General features: G+C 42.4%; 1 protein-coding gene across 1 annotated transcript in view; it reads left to right on the forward strand.

Annotated features, from left to right (window-relative positions):
• FAS (Fas cell surface death receptor) overlaps positions 1-22,388 on the forward strand; it is an 83,973-nt gene that overhangs the window by 22,465 nt on the left and 39,120 nt on the right. The window contains exons 2-3 of the mRNA XM_073685527.1: positions 12,326-12,500; positions 22,087-22,218. Of these exons, the coding sequence (XP_073541628.1) occupies positions 12,326-12,500; positions 22,087-22,218 (307 nt within the window). The remainder of the gene's footprint in view (positions 1-12,325; positions 12,501-22,086; positions 22,219-22,388) is intronic.

A 22,388-nucleotide genomic window follows, 5' to 3' on the forward strand; every position in this document is an offset into this window, starting at 1 on the left:
GGGGAACTGGATTTGATGGTGCATGCCGAGGCCGTGGGCAAGCTGAAATTGTGCCACAACAAACACCCACATCTTCTCTCTCGACCTTCCTGCCAAATTAATAGAGGACTTCAGAATACCACTATTAAACACAGAGCAGTGTGAAAAGGTTATTGGTTGGATAGCAGATAATGCTTCCAGTCACTTAGCCACCACCACCACCACCCTTTCTTCCACACGGTCAAGTCTCGGTAGCCATGAGTCTGGGCAGCTTATTCCTCATCCTGTTCCTCCTTCCTCCCACCATGCCGAGTGCCCGGAGACTACTGATATCACACTTGGACACTCCGAACAGCTGTTCACTTTTCCATTTATAGATTCCGGCCTCTCGCCTGGTCCATTTGAAGCGGGGCAAAAGGAGATTGCATGTAGAGATGCCCAAATATTTGAGCAGCCACAGTCATACGAAGACGACGGTGGGAAAGTGTCACAAGAGGTGGACGATGATGAGACACAATTGCCAGAAAGTCAGGAGGAGGACCAGGGTGCGGAAGTGGAAAATGAGGTGGTGAATGATATAGTAACTGACCCAACCTGGCAGGAGGACATGCAGAGCGAGGAGAACAGCACACAGGGGAAGGGAGGCAGAGCACCCCAACAGGCAGGAAGAAGCAGTGTGGTGGCCGCAGACAGAAGGCGGGCAACCGTTCCCCGTAACACCAACACGACCGACAGAAGTTGCCAGTACATCTCTTAGGTCTTCCCGAGTCTGGTTGTTTTTTTAAAGACTCTGCCGATAACCCCAAAAAGGCTATTTGCACCACCTGCCAGGCCAGCATCAGCAGGGGTACCAAAACTGACCACCACCAGCATGATCAAGCACATGGCAGCAAAGCACCCAACTTTGTGGGCCGAAACCCAGGGTCCAGGAACAGTGTCTGCGGGTGACACCACTCCTTCTTCTGCTGTTGTGCATGCAAGCCAATCCCCTGCCCATAGTGCATGCGAAGATGCCTCCTGCCCTGCACCTGTCATTGCACACTCAAAACTAGCACCATCAGCAAGCACGTCCTTGTCCCAGCGCAGCGTTCAGTTGTCCATACCCCAGTCCTTGGAACGCAAATACGCAACCAATGCCCCACAAGCCAGACTACTAAATTCCCACATTTTGCGACTGCTTGCGCTCGAAATGTTGCCCTTTAGGCTCGTGGAGACAGAAGCTTTCCGCAACCTGATGGCAGCGGCTGTCCCTCGGTACTCGGTCCCCAGCCACCACTATTTCTCCTGGTGTGCCGTCCCCGCATTACACAAGCACGTGTCCCACAACATTAACCGTGCCCTCAACAATGCAGTTACTGGGAAAGTCCAACTAACCACGGACATGTGGACAATTGATTGTGGGCAGGGACGGTACATCTCGCTGACGGCACACTGGGGTAACATACTGGAAGCCGGGACCCAGTTGGACCTTGGGACAGTACACATCCTCCTGATGCCGAGGATTGTGGGCCCTAGGTCAATCAGGGTTGCCACAGTCTACAGCTCCTGCACCTCATCCTCCTCAGCCTCCTTCTCCTCAGCCTCCATCTCCGAAATGACCACATTAGTCACAAGCTGGAAGCACTGCAGCACTGCCTCAGCCAAGCGGCAACAGGCTGTGCTGAAGCTAATATGCTTAGGTGACAAACCGCACAATGCTGAAGAGTTGTGGACAGCCCTGAAAGAGCAGGCAGATCTGTGGCTGACACCGCTGAACCTACAGCCAGGCATGGTTGTGTGTGACAATGGCAGGAACCTGGTGTCGGCTCTGAGGCAAGGCGAGCTCACACATGTACCATGCCTGGCCCATGTGCTTAATATTGTGGTTCAGCGGTTTCTCAAAACCTACCCAGAGCTTCCGGATCTGCTTGCCAAAGTACGCCGCCTGTTTGGCAATTTTAGAAAGTCAGCTACAGCTTCCGCCGCCCTTGCCGTGCTTCAGCTTCCGGCTCACCGACTGGTGTGTGATGTCCCCACGCATTGGAACTCTACACTGCAGATGTTGGGAAGGATTTGTGAGCAGAAGAGGGCAGTTGTTGACTACTTGCATCAACAAGGCTGTCGGTATTCAGTTCAGACTCCACACATAAGACCTCAGAAGCGGACATGGATGTCAGACATATGGTCTGGGATGATTTAGTGAATCCTGCTTTGAGCAGGGGGTTGGACCAGATGACCCAGGAGGTCCCTTCCAACACTACCATTCTATGATACTATCCTCCAAAACTTTGAGGACTCCACCAATATGGTGAGCGGCGATAACTCCATAATTAGCGTCACCATCCCGCTTCTCTGTCTTCTGAAAAGCTCTTTGCTCACAATCAAAGAGGATGCATTGCAGGCGGAGCAGGATGAGATGGAGCAAGGAACCATACAGGGTGATTACACACAGCCCAGCCTCATCTCATCCCAACGTGGATTGGGTGACAATGAGGAAGACGAGGAGGAGGAAGAACAGGAGCTAGTTTCATGCACTATAGATGGTACTACCTGCTCAACTGTCATACCGTCTGTTCAGCATGGATGGCCTGAGGACAGGGAGGAGGAGAGCATGGTCAGTCATCCTCTTGGTGAGGACTCGGAAGTCTTGCCTGTTAGCAGTCTAGCATGCATGGCTGAGTTTGTTATGCTGCCTTTCCCGTGACCCTCACGTTCTCAAAATTTTGGGTGACTGTCATTACTGGTTGGTGACACTTCTAGACCCACGCTACAAGGAGAACTTTCTATCTCTTATTCCTGAGGCTTACAGGTCTACAAAAATGGGGTAGTACCAGATGGCCCTTGTTGCGGAATTATAAAAAAAAAATTCCCATCTGAAAACACTGGCAGCAGAGGTCACAGTTCGTTGGACAACCAAGGAGTACAGGCGAGAGAGACACAACTCCAATCCAGCAGAGGCAGGTGAACACTATCAAAGTTCTCGGAGAGTTTTCTCAGCCCCTCCCATCGCACAGGCCTTGAGGCGCGGGGGACTCTCACAAGGAATGCAAAGTTTGGGAAGATGCTGAGGGAGTACCTTGCCGACCGTACCAACGTCCTCCGTGATTCCTTTGTGCCTTATAATTATTAGGTATCCAAGCTGGACACGTAGAATGAACTGGCTCTCTACGTCTTGGAGGTCCTGGCCTGCCCTGCCACTAGCGTTTTATCAGAGCGGGTTTTTAGTGCTGCTGGTGCAATAATAACTGATAAGCGCATCCACCTGTCAACTGAAAATGCTGACAGGCTGACTCTTATAAAAATGAACAAGGGCTGGATTGGGCCAGACTTCTCAACACCACCGAATGATAGCAGCATAACATAAGTTCAAATCCAGTGTCTTTTCTTGGGAGGTGTATTCTCATGCACCTTTTCACACCCACACATGGGTATACGCTTCCTGATTTTGGCTATTTGCTCTTGTCCTCCTCCTTCTCCTCATCCTCCACCACCATATCACCAGGGTGACCATGGTCCGTGATGCAACACCCACATAATTTTTTTAAAGGGTGTTTATGATGCCTGTAAAAAATGTTTTTATACAGTATGTTCATGTATACCCCCCAGGGATAAATGTTTGTCAGCCCATACACTTAGTGCATGGACATTACAAGTATAGGAGACCCGCTCCTTTCTAATGGAAACATTTTTTTATGACGCCCTCCTCCACGTCTTTTCCAAGAGGCATTGGAGTGCCTCCTTGCATTCACTCCATAGGCCAACACTATGGGAGACCCACTTCCTAATAATGGGAACATTGTTTTCAGGAGGCCCTCTGACCTCCACGTCTCTTCAAAGGGGCATCGGAGTTCCACCAAATTTTTGGCAACCCTTGCATTCACTGCATAGGCAAACACAATGGGAGACCCACGTCCTAATAATGGGAACATTGTTTTCAGGAAGCCCTCTGATCTCCATGTCTCTTCCAAGAGGCATTGGAGTGCCTCCAAATTGTTGGCAGCCCTTGATTTCAATGCATAGGCCAACACTATGGGAGACCCACTTCCTAATAATGGGAACATTGTTTTCAGGAGGCCGTCCTCTAAGTCTCTTAAAAGGGGTATTGGGGTGCGTCCAAATTTTGGGCAGCCCTGCCACTCACTGCAAACGCAATAACAGTATAGGAGACCCTCTCTTTAGTAATGGGAACAGCAAAGCATAGCCGGCTGATGGCTCTCTAAGTATAGAGAGGGCTGACTGCTGGCCCTTTAAGAATAGTAAAGGCCGCCTGATGGCCCTATAAAAATAGGCTTTGTGACTTTCAGAGTCCCTCCTTTATAAATGAAACAGGATGTTTCTGATCATGTCTCACACACCACATGGCCAGATAAGGTTGTAAAATGTTAAAATAACATTTCCTGGTGAATGCATTTGTCACACTTGAAAGCAATGCAAAACTGCAAAAACTCATCAAAAACATAGCCCAAGGTGTGGAGGAGTATTTTTGTTTTTGGTTATTTAGTTTGCCTTATATACAAGTCATTACCCTGGAAAGGATGTTCCTTAACATATTTCCCAGGAAAATCCATTTTGGTTTCGTTTTTGTTTGTTTTATTGTGAGTCCGTAAAAGTGGCATAATACTCTGACAACGTTGTTGACAGCAGTGACTTGGGAGTCAGAAATACTTCCAGGGGTCTTCCCCATGCTGTTCCCATGTCATTTGAGCACTGTTACCATCGATTTGGGCAATTTTTAGGCCCTCTGCAGACCGCCGGGGGGAGCCGCCTGAAAAATGCTCGTGTTTCCCTTAGACTTACATTGGGCTCGTTCCTCGGGTCGAGCACCCGAGTATTCAAATGTTCATCGACCCGAGCAACGAGTACCCGAGCATTTTAGTGCTCGCTCATCACTAATGATAACCTATTCTAAAAAGAGATCATTTAAAATGAAACTACTGTATTTACCGACTTATGTGTATCTATGTCAGTCAATTTTGTGTCTACAAAATACAGTATACTGTTTCTTTACCACATACCTTCCTGAACTGAGAACTAAACTCAATATGACTCATCACTATTGCCATACTGGAAATTCCTTGTTAAAGGGAATCTGTCACCACTTTGGAGTTATCAGACCTCTACTATGGCTATACAGGGTATAGAAAAGTAAATCTACAGTGCTGGCCAAAAGTATTGGCACCCCTGCAATTCTGTCAGATAATACTCAGTTTCTTCCTGAAAATAATTGCAATCACAAATTCTTTGGTATTATTCGTTTCATTTAATTTGTCTTCAATGAAAAAAACACAAAAAGAATTGTCCTAAAGCCAAATTGGATATAATTCCACACCTAAAAAGGGGGTGGACAAAAGTATTGGCACCCTTTGAAAAATCATGTGATGCTTCTCTAATTCGTGTAATTAACAGCACCTGTAACTTACCTGTGGCACCTAACAGGTGTTGGCAATAACTAAATCACACTTGCAGCCAGTTAACATGGATTAAAGTTGACTCAACCTCTGTCCTGTGTCCTTGTGTGTACCACATTGAGCATGGAGAAAAGAAAGAAGACCAAAGAACTGTCTGAGGACTTGAGAACCCAAATTGTGAGGAAGCATGAGCAATCTCAAGGCTACAAGTCCATCTCCAAAGACCTGAATGTTCCTGTGTCTTCCGTGCGCAGTGTCATCAAGAAGTTTAAAGCCCATGGCACTGTGGCTAACCTCCCTAGATGTGGACGGAAAAGAAAAATTGATGATAGATTTCAACGCAAGATTGTGCGGATCGTGGATAAAGAACCTCGACTAACATCCAAACAAGTTCAAGCTGCCCTGCAGTCCGAGGGTACAACAGTGTCAACCCGTACTATCTGTCGGCGTCTGAATGATAAGGGACTGTATGGTAGGATACCCAGGAAGACCCCACTTCTTACCCCGAGACATAAAAATGCCAGGCTGGAGTTTGCCAAAACTTACCTGAGAAAGCCTAAAACGTTTTGGAAGAATGTTCTCTGGTCAGATGAGATAAAAGTAGAGCATTTTGGGAAAAAGCGTCAACATAGAGTGTACAGGAAAAAAAAAAGAGGCATTCAAAGAAAAGAACACGGTCCCTACAGTCAAACATGACGGAGGTTCCCTGATGTTTTGGGGTTGCTTTGCTGCCTCTGGCACTGGACTGCTTGACCATGTGCATGGCATTATGAAGTCTGAAGACTACCAACAAATTTTGCAGCTTAATGTAGGGCCCAGTGTGAGAAAGCTGGGTCTCCCTCAGAGGTCATGGGTCTTCCAGCAGGACAATGACCCAAAACACACTTCCAAAAGCACTATAAAATGGTTTTAGAGAAAGCACTGGAGACTTCTAAGGTGGCCAGCAATGAGTCCAGACCTGAATCCCATAGAACACCTGTGGAGAGATCTCAAAATGGCAGTTTGGAGAAGGCACCCCTCAAATATCAGGGACCTGGAGCAGTTTGCCAAAGAAGAATGGTCTACAATTCCAGCAGAGCATTGTAAGAAACTCATTAATGGTTACCGGAAGCGGTTGTTCGCAGTTATTTTGGCTAAAGGTTGTGCAACCAAGTATTAGGCTGAGGGTGCCAATACTTTTGTCCGGCCCTTTTTTGGAGTTTTGTGTGAAATGATCAATGATTTGATTTTTGCTTCATTTTCTTTTGTGTTTTTTCCTTGCAAGCAAATTAAATGAAGAGAATAATACCAAAGAATTTGTGATTGCAATCATTTTCAGGAAGAAACTGAGTATTATCTGACAGAATTGCAGGGGTGACAATACTTTTGGCCAGCACTGTATACACACCTGCATGACCCATAGAAGAGGTTTGATTGCAAAGAAATCTGTTTTTATAAACTCCGTGTTTCACAGGCTTGGCCAAGCAATCCCGGCCTATGTGCTTATTATTCCCCCAAATCCCCGCCTATATGCTTAATTATCATATTCCCCTGCGCAATAGAAACCTGCGGCGCAGTGCACAGGCAGACAGGGCCGGGATGATGCAAAGCGCACTCTATGAGAGCGGCGCTTTGCGCATGCCCGGGAAGTCAGGGAGCACAGTGCACGTCACAGTGTCCTGTGAGAGACCAGCAAGAGAAATTGACATGCTGCAGTCAGTGAAGACGTGCCCCATGTCCGTCTCTGCGGTTGATCCGCAGGAGCACACAGACGGATAGTGGGCATGGGATTTGTACAAATCCCATCCACTATGCTGTAACATCTGGCCGCTGCGGATTGCACGCAGCGCAAGTGTGCTGTGTCTAATCTGCAGCGTTTCCTGTCCCTGTGCATACACCCTTATAGTCAGTTGCCCTCCCTTTTTCTTTTAAAAGAGACCTTTCAGAATAAATGTTAAAACATTATTTTTAAAGGTCTTTTCTTAGCACATAGATTATTAAAGCACTGTTATGTAAATCACAATGAAGAGTCTTTATAATTTATTTCCTGTTAAATTCTGCTCTGATCCTGAGCTGTCACGTGGTGATGTGACCTCCAGCTCCTTCCTACGTGTTACCATACATTTAAAGCACAGAGTAGAGATTTCCTTCTGTGCTTTGAAATACTCCTCCAGCAGTTCTGCAGGGAGCTCTGAACCGTAATGTCAGGGGGGCTGGGGCTGAGTTCTTGTAATCTTATAGGCTTTTGCCTTTACCAGAGGGTATAGTGCTGGCTGTTCCAGAGTGCTAAAATACATTATAATTAATGACTATATTATATGACTCATTGTTCATCTACAGTACATGGAGCCAGCTATTGTCAGCAATATAACATTACTATCCGCGAGAGACTAAGAATAGGACATAACAGGTGAAGTGGGAGGACTGTTAGGAAGAAGACAATGTGTGTGCAATGTTTTATCCATCCTCAGACTGTATAGGAGGCTCAGACTGGTGCATTGTAGGTGGAGTTGGTGGGCCATGAGGGTGGGAGTCTGTGAGTTGTGGGACTTCTACAGCTCTGCCTCTTGAGAAATGTAGTCTAGAGACATGTGTCTACCTTAAAGGGAATCTGTCAGCAGGTTTTTGTTATGTAAACTGAGGACAGCATGAGGTAGAGGTTAAAACACTGAACTCAAGGATTTGTCACATGTCATGCTGTTGTTTACTTAGACTGAAGCTTTAATCACCTTGCAACTAACAATACTGAGACTAGCTGATAGTATGCTTTTAAGCTCGACTCCGCCCCCTTCTGTGATAAGTACCTCACTGTTATAGCTATGGACACTGAGAGCCTTGTGTGGGCGGGGTCAGCTGTTGTGTGGGCGGGGTTAGCTTTCTCAGCTCTGCTGCATTTCTAAATCTAGAAACTCTGTGCCAAGAAATACATTGTTGGATTCAGGGTCTTTTTCCATACATTATCCTGCTCTCAGATGATTCGCAAAAACTTGGTGACAGATTTCCTTTAACTTGTAACTTCTTTGCCTCCATCTCTGGTCTCCCACTGGCAATGGGCCATCTATAATACCGGTGTCTATATACAGGTGCATCTCACTAAATTAGAATATCAACAAGTTAATTTATTTCAGTTCTTCAATACAAAAAGTGAAACTCATATTATATAGAGTCATTACAAACAGAGTGATCTATTTCAAGTGTTTATTTCTGTTAATGTTGATGATTAAGGATTACAGCCAATGAAAATACAAGAGTCATTATCTCAGTAAATTAGAATAATTAACAAAAAACACCTGCAAAGGCTTCCTAAGAGTTTAAAAAGGTCCCTTAGTCTGTTTCAATAGGCTCCACAATCATGGGGAAGACTGCTGACTTGACAGATGTCCAGAAGGCAGTCATTGACACACTCCACAAGGAAGGTAAGCCATAAAAGGTCATTGCTAAAAAAGCTGGCTGTTCAGAGTGCTGCATCCAAGCATATTAATGGAAAGTTGAGTGGAAGGAAAAAGTGTGGCAGAAAAAGATGCACAAGCAACCGGGATAACTGCAGCCTTGAAAGGATTGTTAAGAAAAGGCCATTCAAAAATTTGATGGAGATTTACAAGGAGTGGACTGCTGCTGGAGTCATTGCTTCAAGAGCCACTACACACAGAGTATCCGGGACATGGGCTACAAGTGTCGCATTCCTTGTGTCAAGCCACTCATGACCAATAGACAACGCCAGAAGTGTCTTACCTTGGCCAAGGAGAAAAAGACCTGGACTGTTGCTCAGTGGTCCAAGGTGTTGTTTTCAGATGAAAGTAAATTTTGCATTTCATTTGGAAATCAAGGTCCCAAAGTCTGGAGGAAGAGTGGAGAGGCCACAATCCAAGCTGCTGGAGGTCTAGTGTGAAGTTTCCACAATCAGTGATGGTTTGGGAGCCATGTCATCTGCTGGTGTAGGTCCACTGTGTTTTATCAAGACCAAAGTCAGCGCAGCCGTCTAGCAGGACATTTTAGAGCACTTCATGCTTCCCTCTGCGACAAGCTTTATGGAGATGGAAATGTCATTCTCCAGCTGGACTTGGCACCTGTCCACACTGCCAAAAGTACCAATACCTGGTTTAAAAACATCAGTATCACTATGTTTAATTGGCAGCAAACTCGCCTGACCTTAACCCTATTGAGAATCTATGGGGTATTGTCAAGGGGAAGATGAGAGACACCAGATCCAACAATGCAGACAAGCTGAAGGCTGCTATCAAAGCAACCTGGGCTTCCATAACACCTCAGCAGTGCCACAGGCTGATCGCCGCATTGATGCAGTAATTGATGCAAAAGGAGCCCCGACCAAGTATTGAGGGCATTTACTGAACATACATTTCAGTAGGCCAACATTTCGGATTTTAAAAACATTTTTCAAGCTGTTGTTATAAAGTATTCTAATTTACTGAGATAATGACTTTTTTGTTTTCATTGGCTGTAAGCCATAATCATCAACATTAACAGAAATAAACACTTGAAATAGATCACTCTGTTTGTAATGATTCTGTATAATATATGAGTTTCACTTTTTGCATTGAAGAACCGAAATAAATTAACTTTTTGATGATATTCTAATTTTGTGAGATGCACCTGTATGTGGAATTTGGACACTCTCAGGGCATGGTTTTAACTACTTCATCTGCTCCCCCAATAAATACACATCTCTTTAAAATTCATGAATTTGTCAGGACTATACTGATTTTTCAGAAACAATCCTTGGGCAAAAGAGTCATCTTTTACACAAACATCACCCACAAATTAGGTGATATAGGGATGGGGCTAAAATACAAATTTTGGTAACTATAAAAAATACAAAAGTCTTTTAAGGTAAGCCGAAAACGATTAAAGGGCACTTGGCGCAGATCCTTCATTTTAGTAACTAGTTACCCACAAAACTTCCAGAATGTCAGAAGTATATTAAAATAAAAGGTAAATTTAAGGTCATGATCACACATTCAGTATTTAGTCAGTATTTTACATCAGTATTTGTAAGCCAAAATCAGGAGTGTAATAATTAGAGGAAAAGTATAATAGAAACACGTCACCACTTCTGTATTTATCACCCACTCCTGGTTTTGGCTTACAAATACTGAAGTAAAATACTGACTAAATACTGAATGTGTGAACGTGGCTTTAAAGGAAAAATCTTCCCTTGTGTGACATGCAGAAGTAGTGCTGTTGCAGAGTGTGACATGCAGAAGTAGTGCTGTTGCTTTAAAAGCATTCAGCAACTATTAGAAGTAACACAAGCACATGAGACAGGAAGTGTTGTGCTCCAGAAGCATCCAGCAACTAGAGGGGTTAACACAGTCACAGGAGAAGGGGAGTGTTTTAGCAGAGCCCCAGGGGGATTGTGGGGAAGTTGTTTACTGCCTGGTTGGAGCCAAAGAGAAAGGTGTTGTGTGTGATCTGTATCTCACAGAAGTGCCCCTTCAAGTGAAAAGGATTCAAGTCAGGAGTGACGCTAAGCACAGGTCAGGTAGAGTTCCTGAACTAGCAGTGCAAAGTATTGTCAAGCAGAAAGATAAGGACTGTAAGAAATGGTGTCACAGGGATCATCTTCATCAGCAAACCCTCGCCCCCTCCTCCATCTCACTGTGCTGTAAAGAATGCTGTGTTCATTAATGTGTCTTTGCATTAGAACTGTGCTGTCCTATACTACTGGGAAGACTGTGAACTGCTGTGCTGCTAAGGAAACTGTACTGTTTGTCACTCGAGCCTGTTGCTCATAAGACTTAACTTGCACTGGCTGTGTGGCTTCTTATTAACCCTCAACTGTTGAGGTGGAGTTTGCCACACCCCAGGTAATTTTTGTTCGGCTGGCATTCATTGAAAAATGCTGGTACGAGGATACATGTCTCACTAGCTTCCATCCATTTGTGGGTGTCAAAAATTTGTTATACTCATGTGTAATCAATCACCAATAAGAAAACGATTAAAACAAACGTGATCTTTGCATTTTCTGTAAAAATAAGAGATTTCTAAACACTGGGGTATAGGAAACCCCACATCACCAGTTGCGTGACAAAACCCCACCTCACCAGTTGAGGGTTAAATGCTACTGTCCCTACCGTTTATGAGGACTCTTGTCAAGTGTGTCTGGTCTGCAAGAGAAGCAACCTATGTGTCTCTGCCTGAGGGTCAATACCCCTGTGTGCCTGAGAGAAGCTGCAGCACATGGTCTATGGTCGCCCTGAGTAACAATTCCCCCAGGATTGCAAAGAATTCATGTAACCTGTCTCGCCCCTATCTGAAGCTAGCGCCGTGCGTGTAACACTTGTATGACAGAAAATTCAAACACCGCTCTCCTGGAGTGTAACTTAAGGGGGTCCAGATGAAGCTTTTGCATTTGCCCTAAAACTGAATTCACAACAACAGTATTGTTTTACTGTGATATATAATTAATGTTCACTTTAATTTTTTAAAGATCACTTGCAAAATAGCAGCTGATCCTTGAAAAATTTGGTTCCATAAAATATTAACTTTTTTTTTTCTTGAGAATAGTGATGTCGCTTATACACACACATGTGCCTCTTAGGCCGCATGCACACATTCAGTATTTAGTCAGTATTTTACCTCTGTAATTTGTAAGCCAAAACCAGGAGTGGAAAAGCATAACAGAACCACCTCACCACTTCTGTATTTATAATAATAATAATCTTCCAACATATTCCGCAGTTCTTTACATACATTATAATCACTGTCCCCATTGGGGCTCACAATCTACATTCCCTATCAGTATGTCTTTGGAGTGTGGGAGGAAACCAGAGAACCTGGAGGAAACCCACGCAAACACGGGGAGAACATACAGACTCCTCGCAGATGTTGTCCTTATCACCCACTTCTGGTTTTGGCTTACAAACACTGATGTAAAATACAGACCAAATACTGAATGTGTGAACATGGCCTTATATGACAGAAGGTATTGACTACTCTTCTCTGACTTTTTATCCTTATAGGCTCTTATTCTAATTCTTGTGGTATTGGTAGAAAATAACAACCACAGCACGACAGACAGAGGTATAAAGAAAAAAGTGGACAATTCCATATTACACAAGTTGAGGAAGAGAGAAAACCGCTGTCCAGACGGTGAATACTGGGCAGTAAATCACTGCTGTAAACTTTGCAATGCAGGTAAGTTAAATTTAGGAAATACAGTTATATGAAAAAGTTTGGGCACCCCTATTAATCTTAAGCTTAATGTTTTATAAAAATTGGTGTTTTTGCACCAGCTATTTCAGTTTGATATATGTAATAACTGTTGGACACAGTAATGTTTCTGCCTTGAAATGAGGTTTATTGTACTAACAGAAAATGTGCAATCTGCATTCAAACAAAATTTGACAGGTGCATAAGTATGGGCACCTCACCAGAAAAGTGACTTTAATATTTAGTAAATCCTCCTTTTGCAAAAGTAACAGCCTCTAGTCGCTTCCTGTAGCTTTTAATGATTTCCTAGATCCTGGATGAAGGTATTTTTGACCATTCCTCTTTACAAAACAATTCCAGTTCAGTTAAGTTTGATGGTCGCCGAGCATGGACAGCCCTCTTCAAATGATCCCACAGATGTTCAATGATATTCAGGTCTGGGGACTGGGTGGCCATTCCAGAACATTGTAATTGTTCCTCTGCATGAATGCCTGAGTAGATTTGGAGCGGTGTTTTGGATCATTGTCTTGCTGAAAGATCCATCCCCTGCGTAACTTCAACTTTGTCACTGATTCTTGAACATTATTGTCAAGAATCTGCTGATACTGAGTGGAATCCATGCGTCCCTCAACTTTAACAAGATTCCCGGTGCCGGCATTGGCCACACAGCCCCAAAGCATGATTGAACCTCCACCAAATTTTACTGTGGGTAGCAAGTGTTTTTCTTGGAATGCTGTGTTTTTTCCGCCATGCTTAAAGCCTTTTTGTATGACCAAACAACTCAATCTTGGTTTCATCAGTCCACAGGACCTTCTTCCAAAAAGAAATTGGCTTCTCCAAATGTGCTTTTGCATACCTCAGCCGACTCTGTTTGTGGCGTGCTTGCAGAAATGGTTTCTTTCGCATCACTCTCCCATACAGCTTCTCCTTGTGCAAAGTGCATTGTATAGTTGACCGATGCACAGTGACACCATCTGCAGCAAGTTGATGCTGCAGCTTTCTGGAGGTGGTCTGAGGATTGTCCTTGACTGATCTCACCATTCTTCTTCTCTGCCTTTCTGATGTTTTTCTTGGCCTGCCACTTCTGGCCTTAGCAAGAACTGTCCCTGTGTTCTTCCATTTCCTTACTATGTTCCTCACAGTGGAAACTGACAGGTTAAATCTCTGAGACAGCTTTTTGTATCCTTCCCCTGAACAACTATGTTGAATAATCTTTGTTTTCAGATCATTTGACAGTTGTTTTGAGGAGCCCATGATGCCACTCTTCAGAGGAGATTCAAACAGGAGAACAACTTGCAAGTGGCCACTTTAAGTAGCTTTTCTCATGATTGCAAACACCTGGCTATGAAGTTCAAAGCTCAATGAGGTTACAAAACCAAAAAAAGTGCTTTAGTAAGTCAGTAAAAAGTAGGTAGGAGTATTTAAAACAAGAAAATGATAAGGGTGCCCATACTTATGCACCTGTCAAATTTTGTTTGAATGCAGATTGCACATTTTCTGTTAGTACAATAAACCTCATTTCAAGGCAGAAACATTACTGTGTCCAACAGTTATTACATATATCAAACTGAAATAGCTGGTGCAAAAACACCAATTTTTATAAAACATTAAGCTTAAGATTAATAGGGGTGCCCAAACTTTTTCATATAACTGTAGATAAAATGGATCTGACATTTCTCCTCACATTTCTTTTTTAAGAGTCCCTTTTAATTGCCATGCCATACAGGAGCACCTTTTCCGATAATACTGCATCATACCTTTCCTCTGGTATCCCTCCTGAATATTTATGAAAAAATTGACAACTCATGGGTAATTTATTATCAGGGGATTTGTCACTTTTTTGGGGTTGTGCTTTTTCCATTCTAAAGGACTTTGGGCCCAATTTATCAAAATGTTGCGTAACTCATTTATATCATAAAATAAAAAGAAAGAACACTAGAATTATCACATCGAAAAAAAAAGTAAAAAAACTGTAAAAATGTGAAAAAAAAAGGTACAAAATTAAAATCTATAATGTTTCTAAAAATACCAAACATCTAACTGTAAAAACTCTAAATGGTACAATATTTTTAACATCAAATTTCATAAAAGTGTTAAAGAATATTTTTTTTCAAGCATGAGGATAATATGTTCCAGCCTGGTCATATCCCAGGCATAACAAAAACGTTCACAAAAATAAATTGATCATAAATATTCCCAAAATCATCTAGCAAAGCAAACCTCGCCAGTTTTCAGAAACAGGAACTTGAACTGTTGATTTGGTTGCAACGTAGATGAAAAATTCAGCAGAAAAGTGTTATATTTGGAGAACACAAGTAAATGGGAACAAAAAGAAGAAATTTTCTCCAAAGAAGGAAATAAAAGGAATAATAACTGGTCCCCTGTGTTACCACTTTAGTGATGAATGGCAAGTATGCTATTGAAAGGAGAAGGGTAATATACAGATAGAGGAATAACAGTTATCACACAATGCAGAGTTTCATTAAAGCCTCTAAGGCCTCACTCTATGTGCCTGCAGACTTGTGAATCCTCCCATCGCCCGTACTGCGCTTTGGGTGGATTCTCCGGTGTCAGCGTATATGCCATATAAAATGCAACGTTTATAAAGACTTTTTTTAAACATGTACTTAGGTGTTAAACACTATAGAGAGCTGGTTAGGCAGGGAATTTAGCAACAAATATACAAGTTCTGGTGAGTTGGATGGCATGGGGGACCTGTCAGGTTCCTTTAAATAGTTTGGATAAGTCATTTGTGGTGACAGATTCCCTTTAAAAATGATTTAACCCACAAACTAATGTGTTGCTCATACATCTGGCATCCTGTTTAGAAAGGCCGATAATTGGAGCAATGTAAATGCACTTTTAAGAGTAACTAAAATTTTGAGAGTTTATTTATGTTTTAGGCACATTCATTTTGAGCAGATCGATAGGGATCCAGGTTTTGAGACCAATCGCTCAAAAGACATCTTAAAAGTTCACAGCTCAGTCGACAGGAGAATGCTCAAAGTGGAGTACAGATGCAGTAAAAATTCATAGACTAATCTCTCCTAAGCTGTACACTTTTAAAGGGTCTTGTGAGCGATTTGTAAGGGTCTCAGGACACGAACCCCATTGACCTGCTCAGAATAAAAGAGCCAAAACATATAAAAAACTCTCATAAAATTAAAGTTACTCTTTACATTTTTAATAGTACCTATGTCTTATCTTGCATTATGCTTGGTAATGTATTCATGTACTGATGGTTAGTTGTGTGATGTATTCATGTACTGATGGTTACTGTGGTGATGTGTTCATATACTGATGGTTACTGTGGTGATGTATTCATATACTGATGGTTACTGGGGTGATGTATTCATGTACTGATGGTGGTTCTGATTTTTAATTTTCCAGATCCTTAATTTCTCAGACTTGAAAACAGATTATTATAAGATCAGTGTGCTGTCTGTCATTCAAGGACAACATAGAGACTAAAAATACAACCATCTAAACGAGGCCATTTTCAGTATGAGTACAAGTGTCAGACTAAAGCCCCATACACTTTAGAAAGCTGTCAGCCGAATGATAGTTCACCTGGCAGCTATCTCACTGAGTCTCCAGTATACAGGCGCGATCGCTTCTCCGAGCTCTTTGTTCTCTATGAGAAAGCCACTGTCGGACATCTATGATGGCGGCCTATCTCTTAGACAACAAAAGGATCAGCAGTCTTGTAATAAACATGCCAGATCCTCATCTCATCTATCAGGGGCCCCTTACATATTAGACTAAGTTCCCAAGGTGAGCATTTGGTATATGGGGTTAATAGAAATCTCATCCCCACTGTGCTTTTTTTTTACTTTGCCGAAACTGAAGTGTGGTGAGATTTTGAAATCTGTAACATGCCAATTTCTCTTGAGGTAAGAATCTGTTTTACTTGCGAATTTTACTCATAAACTTGAATATGATGAAGAAAATCCACAGATAAAAGTTGCTTTTGTGCTTTTCCACAGCAGAAACGCAATAAAAATTAATGTAGTTGTATTAACACAGATTTGACATGGACATCACACGGACATCACATTGATGTCACATGGATGTAAAAAACTGACGCATGGATGAAAATATGATGAAAATTAACTCCTTAATGACTGGGCCATTTTCCGTTTTTGCATTTTCGTTTTTTGCTCCCCTTCTTCCCAGAGCCATAACTTTTTTATTTTTGGTCAATATGGCCATGTTGTATTTTTGAAGGACACCATTGGTTTTACCATATCATGTGCTGGAAAACGGAAAAAAAATTCCAAGTGCAGTGAAATTAAAAAAAAAAAAGTGAGGGCTTATTTTTTGTGTGCCAAGCTGACGTTTTTATCGATATCATTTTGAGGTAGATCCAATGTTTTGATCACCCGTTATTACATTTTATTGCAATGTAGCGGCGACCATAAGAACGTAATTCTGGCGTTTAGAATTTTTTTTTATATTGATAGATCGGGCAATTCTGAATGCAGCGATACCAAATACCGTATTTTTCGGCCCATAAGATTCACTTTTTTTCCACCACATTTGGGAGGAAAATGGGGGATGTGTCTTATGGTCGAATACAGGCTTACCAGGGTGTTGCGGTGGTGGTGGAACTGGATCACAAGGAAGCAGGGTCCCTCCGTCTGGAAGCCGGCGGCTGCAGAAGCTGTGTGATACTGTGGGCAGGGTAATAACGCTATTAACCTGCAGATTAACAATATATCTGCAGGTTACTAGATACTATTGAGGTTTTTAGGTACAATGTGCGTTCAGCTCACAACTATCTCCCCTCTCATCGCCATGCACAGGGACGCAAGGCTTGGCTTCTGTCCCTGCTGGACAAAAAAATCGGGTGATTGAACTGAAGCCGCCCTAGCCTTATGTCCCCGACATAATCTGGGTACAGTCGAGAGGCCCCCATACACAATAGAAAGTCATCTGATCCAAGATTCAGATAGTCAGATGACTTTTACTTCATGTGTATGGAGGTCTTTGCAGACAGCAGCATAGCATGGCCTGTGGTTCCTTGCTAGAGGTTTCTGCCTTCCATGCCACATGACCTGGATTTGAATCATGGCAATAACCAACGACATATTCAATATCTATCTACAGTGCTCAGCATAAATCAGTACACCACCTCTGAATACCTCACTGAATACAAGAACAATTTTGATGAGCCTGAGTTTCATGGAACATTTTTTCATTTTTTAACCCGTCACATGAAAGTAAGGTTAATAATGTAACTTTCATTACAAAATCTTCAGTTTTAGGGTTCGCTCACATTAGCGTATAAAATAATCGCTCCGATGTTGATCCAGAAAGTAGGATGAGAATCATGCGCGTGCAATGCGATTTTTCTCACTTAGCATCCATTCGACAACCGTATGACATGCGTATGCAACCCGTATGTAATGCGTTTTTAACATAATCTTTTACATGCTAGAATTCTCTATGTAATTTAATGCTAGTTTACAAAACTAATTAAGCAATCTTAAATACATAGACAGATAGAATGATATTAGATTCATAATAGATAGATAATGAATAGATAGATATCCTGCAGATATATAAATGTCACAAGCCCTCTACATATAATAAACTAGCACCCTTTAGTGCCTTTCATTTTGCATTAAAGGGTGTTTAGACTTATTTAACCTATTAAATAAATAATTAAAAAAAAACTGAAGTGGGGTCCTTCATATTTTTGATAACCAGCCAAGGTAAAGCAGACAGCTGCAGGCTTATATTAACAGGCTGGGAAGCTCCCTGGTTATTGGGTCCTTCCCAGCCTAAAAATAAAAGCCCGCAACTGCCCCAGAATTGGCGCATCACATGAGATGCATTAATTCTGGCACTTTGCCTGGCTCTTCCCGATTTGCCCTGGTGAGGTGGCAATCAAGATAATGGTAGTTGGGGTTGTTGATAGCTGTGATTTGTCAAAAATCACAGCTGTCATCAGTCAGTGGGGTTAGTAATGGAGAGGTGTCTATCATACACCCCCATTACTAATCCAGTAATGCCGTCTGATTTTTTTTCTTGCATTCTTAGACTTGCATTGGGGAGTCTCGTCCGATATATGCAATCAATCGCAGCATGCTGCGAGCTTTTCCTCAACCTGATTAGAGCTGAGGAAAAACGTGCAGATGAGCAGGCATTAAACAGGTATTAAAAGGCATAGGGAGATGATGTAATGGAGGAACGTCTGGCCACTTGTAAAACTCAACATGGAGCACAGCAGAAAGCACTGGCCATAGGGGAAGGAGGCAGGAGCCCTTCCAAGCCAAGACCGTTGCTTAACACTCTTTCTATATAGAGCAGTACATCTGTGAATTCATGATACCATCAATGAAATGTAGCTCCCAGACACCAGCAGCACTCATGTAGCCCCACATATGCACCATACATTTTTCTAAGTTAATTTTTCTAGATGCATGGTGCCTACAGTGAAACATGCTGGTGGCATTGTCCTTATGTGGAGCTACATGAGTGCTATTGGTGTCCGCAAGCTACATTTCATTGATGGTATCATGAATTTTCATTTATACTGCTCTATATTGAAAGAGAAGATGCTACCATCACTCCGTGCCCTTGGTAGTCGTGCATTTTTTCAACATGACAATGATCCAACAGACATCTGTTGCTCTTCTAAAGAAGAACAGGGTGAAAGTGTTTCAGTTACCAAGTATTTCTCCTGATCTGAATATAATTGAATACCTATGGGGAATCTGAAGAGACTAGTTGAGCATCACTTTCCATCCTCTCCATATACAGTGGTGGCCAAAAGTATTGGCACCCCTGCAATTCTGTCAGATAATACTCAGTTTCTTCCTGAAAATGATTGCAATCACAAATTCTTTGGTATTATTATCTTCATTTAATTTGTCTTCAATGAAAAAACACAAAAAGAATTGTCCTAAAGCCAAATTGGATATAATTCCACACCAAACCTAAAAAAGGGGGTGGACAAAAGTATTGGCACTGTTTGAAAAATCATGTGATGCTTCTCTAATCGTGTAATTAACAGCACCTGTAACTTACCTGTGGCACCTAACAGGTGTTGGCAATAACTAAATCACACTTGCAGCCAGTTAACATGGATGAAAGTTGACTCAACCTCTGTCCTGTGTCCTTGTGTGTACCACATTGAGCATGGAGAAAAGAAAGGAGACCAAAGAACTGTCTGAGGACTTGAGAAACCAAATTGTGAGGAAGCATGAGCAATCTCAAGGCTACAAGTCCGTCTCCAAAGACCTGAAAGTTCCTGTGTCTACCATGCGCGGTGTCATCAAGAAGTTTGAAGCCCATGGCACTGTGGCTAACCTCCCTAGATGTGAACGGAAAAGAAAAATTGACGAGAGATTTCAACGCAAGATTGTACGGATGGTGGATAAAGAACCTCGACTAACATCCAAACAAGTTCAAGCTGCCCTGCAGTCCGAGAGTGTCAACCCGTACTATCCGTCGGCGTCTGAATGATAAGGGACTGTATGGTAGGATACCCAGGAAGACCCCACTTCTTACCCCGAGACATAAAAAAGCCAGGCTGGAATTTGCTAAAACTTACCTGAGAAAGCCTAAAACGTTTTGGAAGAATGTTCTCTGGTCAGATGAGACAAAAGTAGAGCTTTTTGGGAAAAAGCATCAACATAGAGTGTACAGGAAAAAAAAAGAGGCATTCAAAGAAACGAACACGGTCCCTACAGTCAAACATGGCGGAGGTTCCCTGATGTTTTGGGGTTGCTTTGCTGCCTCTGGCACTGGACTGCTTGACCGTGTGCATGGCATTATGAAGTCTGAAGACTACCAACAAATTTTGCAGCATAATGTAGGGCCCAGTGTGAGAAAGCTGGGTCTCCCTCAGAGGTCATGGGTCTTCCAGCAGGACAATGACCCAAAACACACTTCCAAAAGCACTATAAAATGGTTTGAGAGAAAGCACTGGAGACTTCTAAGGTGGCCAGCAATGAGTCCAGACCTGAATCCCATAGAACACCTGTGGAGAGATCTCAAAATGGCAGTTTGGAGAAGGCACCCTTCAAATATCAGGGACCTGGAGCAGTTTGCCAAAGAAGAATGGTCTACAATTCCAGCAGAGCATTGTAAGAAACTCATTGATGGTTACCGGAAGCGGTTGTTCGCATTTATTTTGGCTAAAGGTTGTGCAACCAAGTATTAGGCTAAGGGTGCCAATACTTTTGTCTGGCCCATTTTTGGAGTTTTGTGTGAAATGATCAATGATTTGATTTTTGCTTCATTCTCTTTTGTGTTTTTTCCTTGCAAGCAAATTAAATGAAGAGAATAATACCAAAGAATTTGTGATTGCAATCATTTTCAGGAAGAAACTGAGTATTATCTGACAGAATTGCAGGGGTGCCAATACTTTTGACCTCCACTGTATATATATCTACCAAGAATGGGCAGATGCCTGGGGGCTCCTTTCCCCAATGTATCTGAATCTAGTGGAAACAATGAAGGTGTGGGGTCTGACTGAGTCACTCCCCCTATCCCTGACAAACTCACATAGCAAGGTTGGCTAGGGGGAGTTAAAGGGAATCTGTCAACAGGTTTTTGCTATGTAGTCTGAGGATAGCATGAGGTATCAGCTGAGACTCTGATTTCAGCGATGTGTCATTTATTAGGCTATGTGCTGTTTCCTTACAATGAAGGTTTTATCACCAAGAGATTATCATTGCCCTGACCACAGTGTTTGTGAGCCCTGGTCCAACCACATCCCCTCCTCTGATAAGCAGCTTATTTTCATTGAACAATGTACATAAAGAGTTTGGTGTGGGCGAGGTTAGTTTTCTGAGCTCTGCTACATCTAAGAACTCTGATTGTGTCACACCTGCTGCACCCAGTAAACTAAGAGATACATCACTGGAATCAGGGTCTCTTTTCCTACATTATGCTGCTCTCAGATGAGGTAGCAAAAACCTGGTGACAGATTCCCTTTAAGTGAGCTCAGTCGTTCTACTCAGAGCATAGATACAAGTGAGACACACAATATAAGGCCATGGCCCCACTATCAGTATTTGGTCAGTATTCTGTCAGTATTTTTTCTCAGGAGTGGGAGCCAAAACCAGGAGAGGAACAATCAGAGAAAAGGTATAATAGAAACAAGTCCCCAATTCTGCATTTATCACCCACTCCTGGTTTTGGCTCCCACTCCTGAGAAAAAATACTGATCGAATACTGACCAAATACTGATAGTGGGGCCGTGGCCTAAAAAGCAGTGTCTACTGAGTAACTTTAAAATAATATATTAAATATATGAACAACTATTTTTTTTAAATACATATTGCTGTAACACTTTTCTCCCTAATATATAAAAATGTTTTTTTTATTAAAGTGTTCCCTTAAGGATATGTTTTCACATTCAGTTTGTTTTTATGTTCATGTAGAGCAATTTGCCTATACACATGAAAAACAACTTTTTGTTCTGTGGATTAATAACAAAAAGGCAAAAGAAATCCAATGTGATACAATATTAAAGCATAAAAAGTTTTCAGCAGAATGAAAACATTTATGATACCATGCAATGGGCAATATAACCAGTTGTCTGCTTTCTTTAAAGGATCATACGCTGAGTCTGACTGCAAACAGGAACATGGTGATCCGACATGCAATGATTGCATTGAAGGAAGTACTTACATGGATATTAAGAATGGTGAACACAGCTGCCGTAAATGCACCGCCTGTGACTCTGGTAGGTTATATTATGGAATATAATAAATAATGTTTTGTTGTAGAAAGACAGCTGTAACAAGGCCCAGACGAAATATGGCATCTTGACTATGTAACTTGTACCCTTTTCTACTTGTCTCTTTTCCTGATCTCTTTAGGACTTGTGGTGGTTCCACAATTCTAATTGGGAAG

Source organism: Phyllobates terribilis, unplaced genomic scaffold (genome assembly GCF_046119375.1).
Source record: "Phyllobates terribilis strain yellow unplaced genomic scaffold, ASM4611937v1 Scaffold_5__5_contigs__length_657084704, whole genome shotgun sequence".
Taxonomy (NCBI): domain Eukaryota; kingdom Metazoa; phylum Chordata; class Amphibia; order Anura; family Dendrobatidae; genus Phyllobates; species Phyllobates terribilis.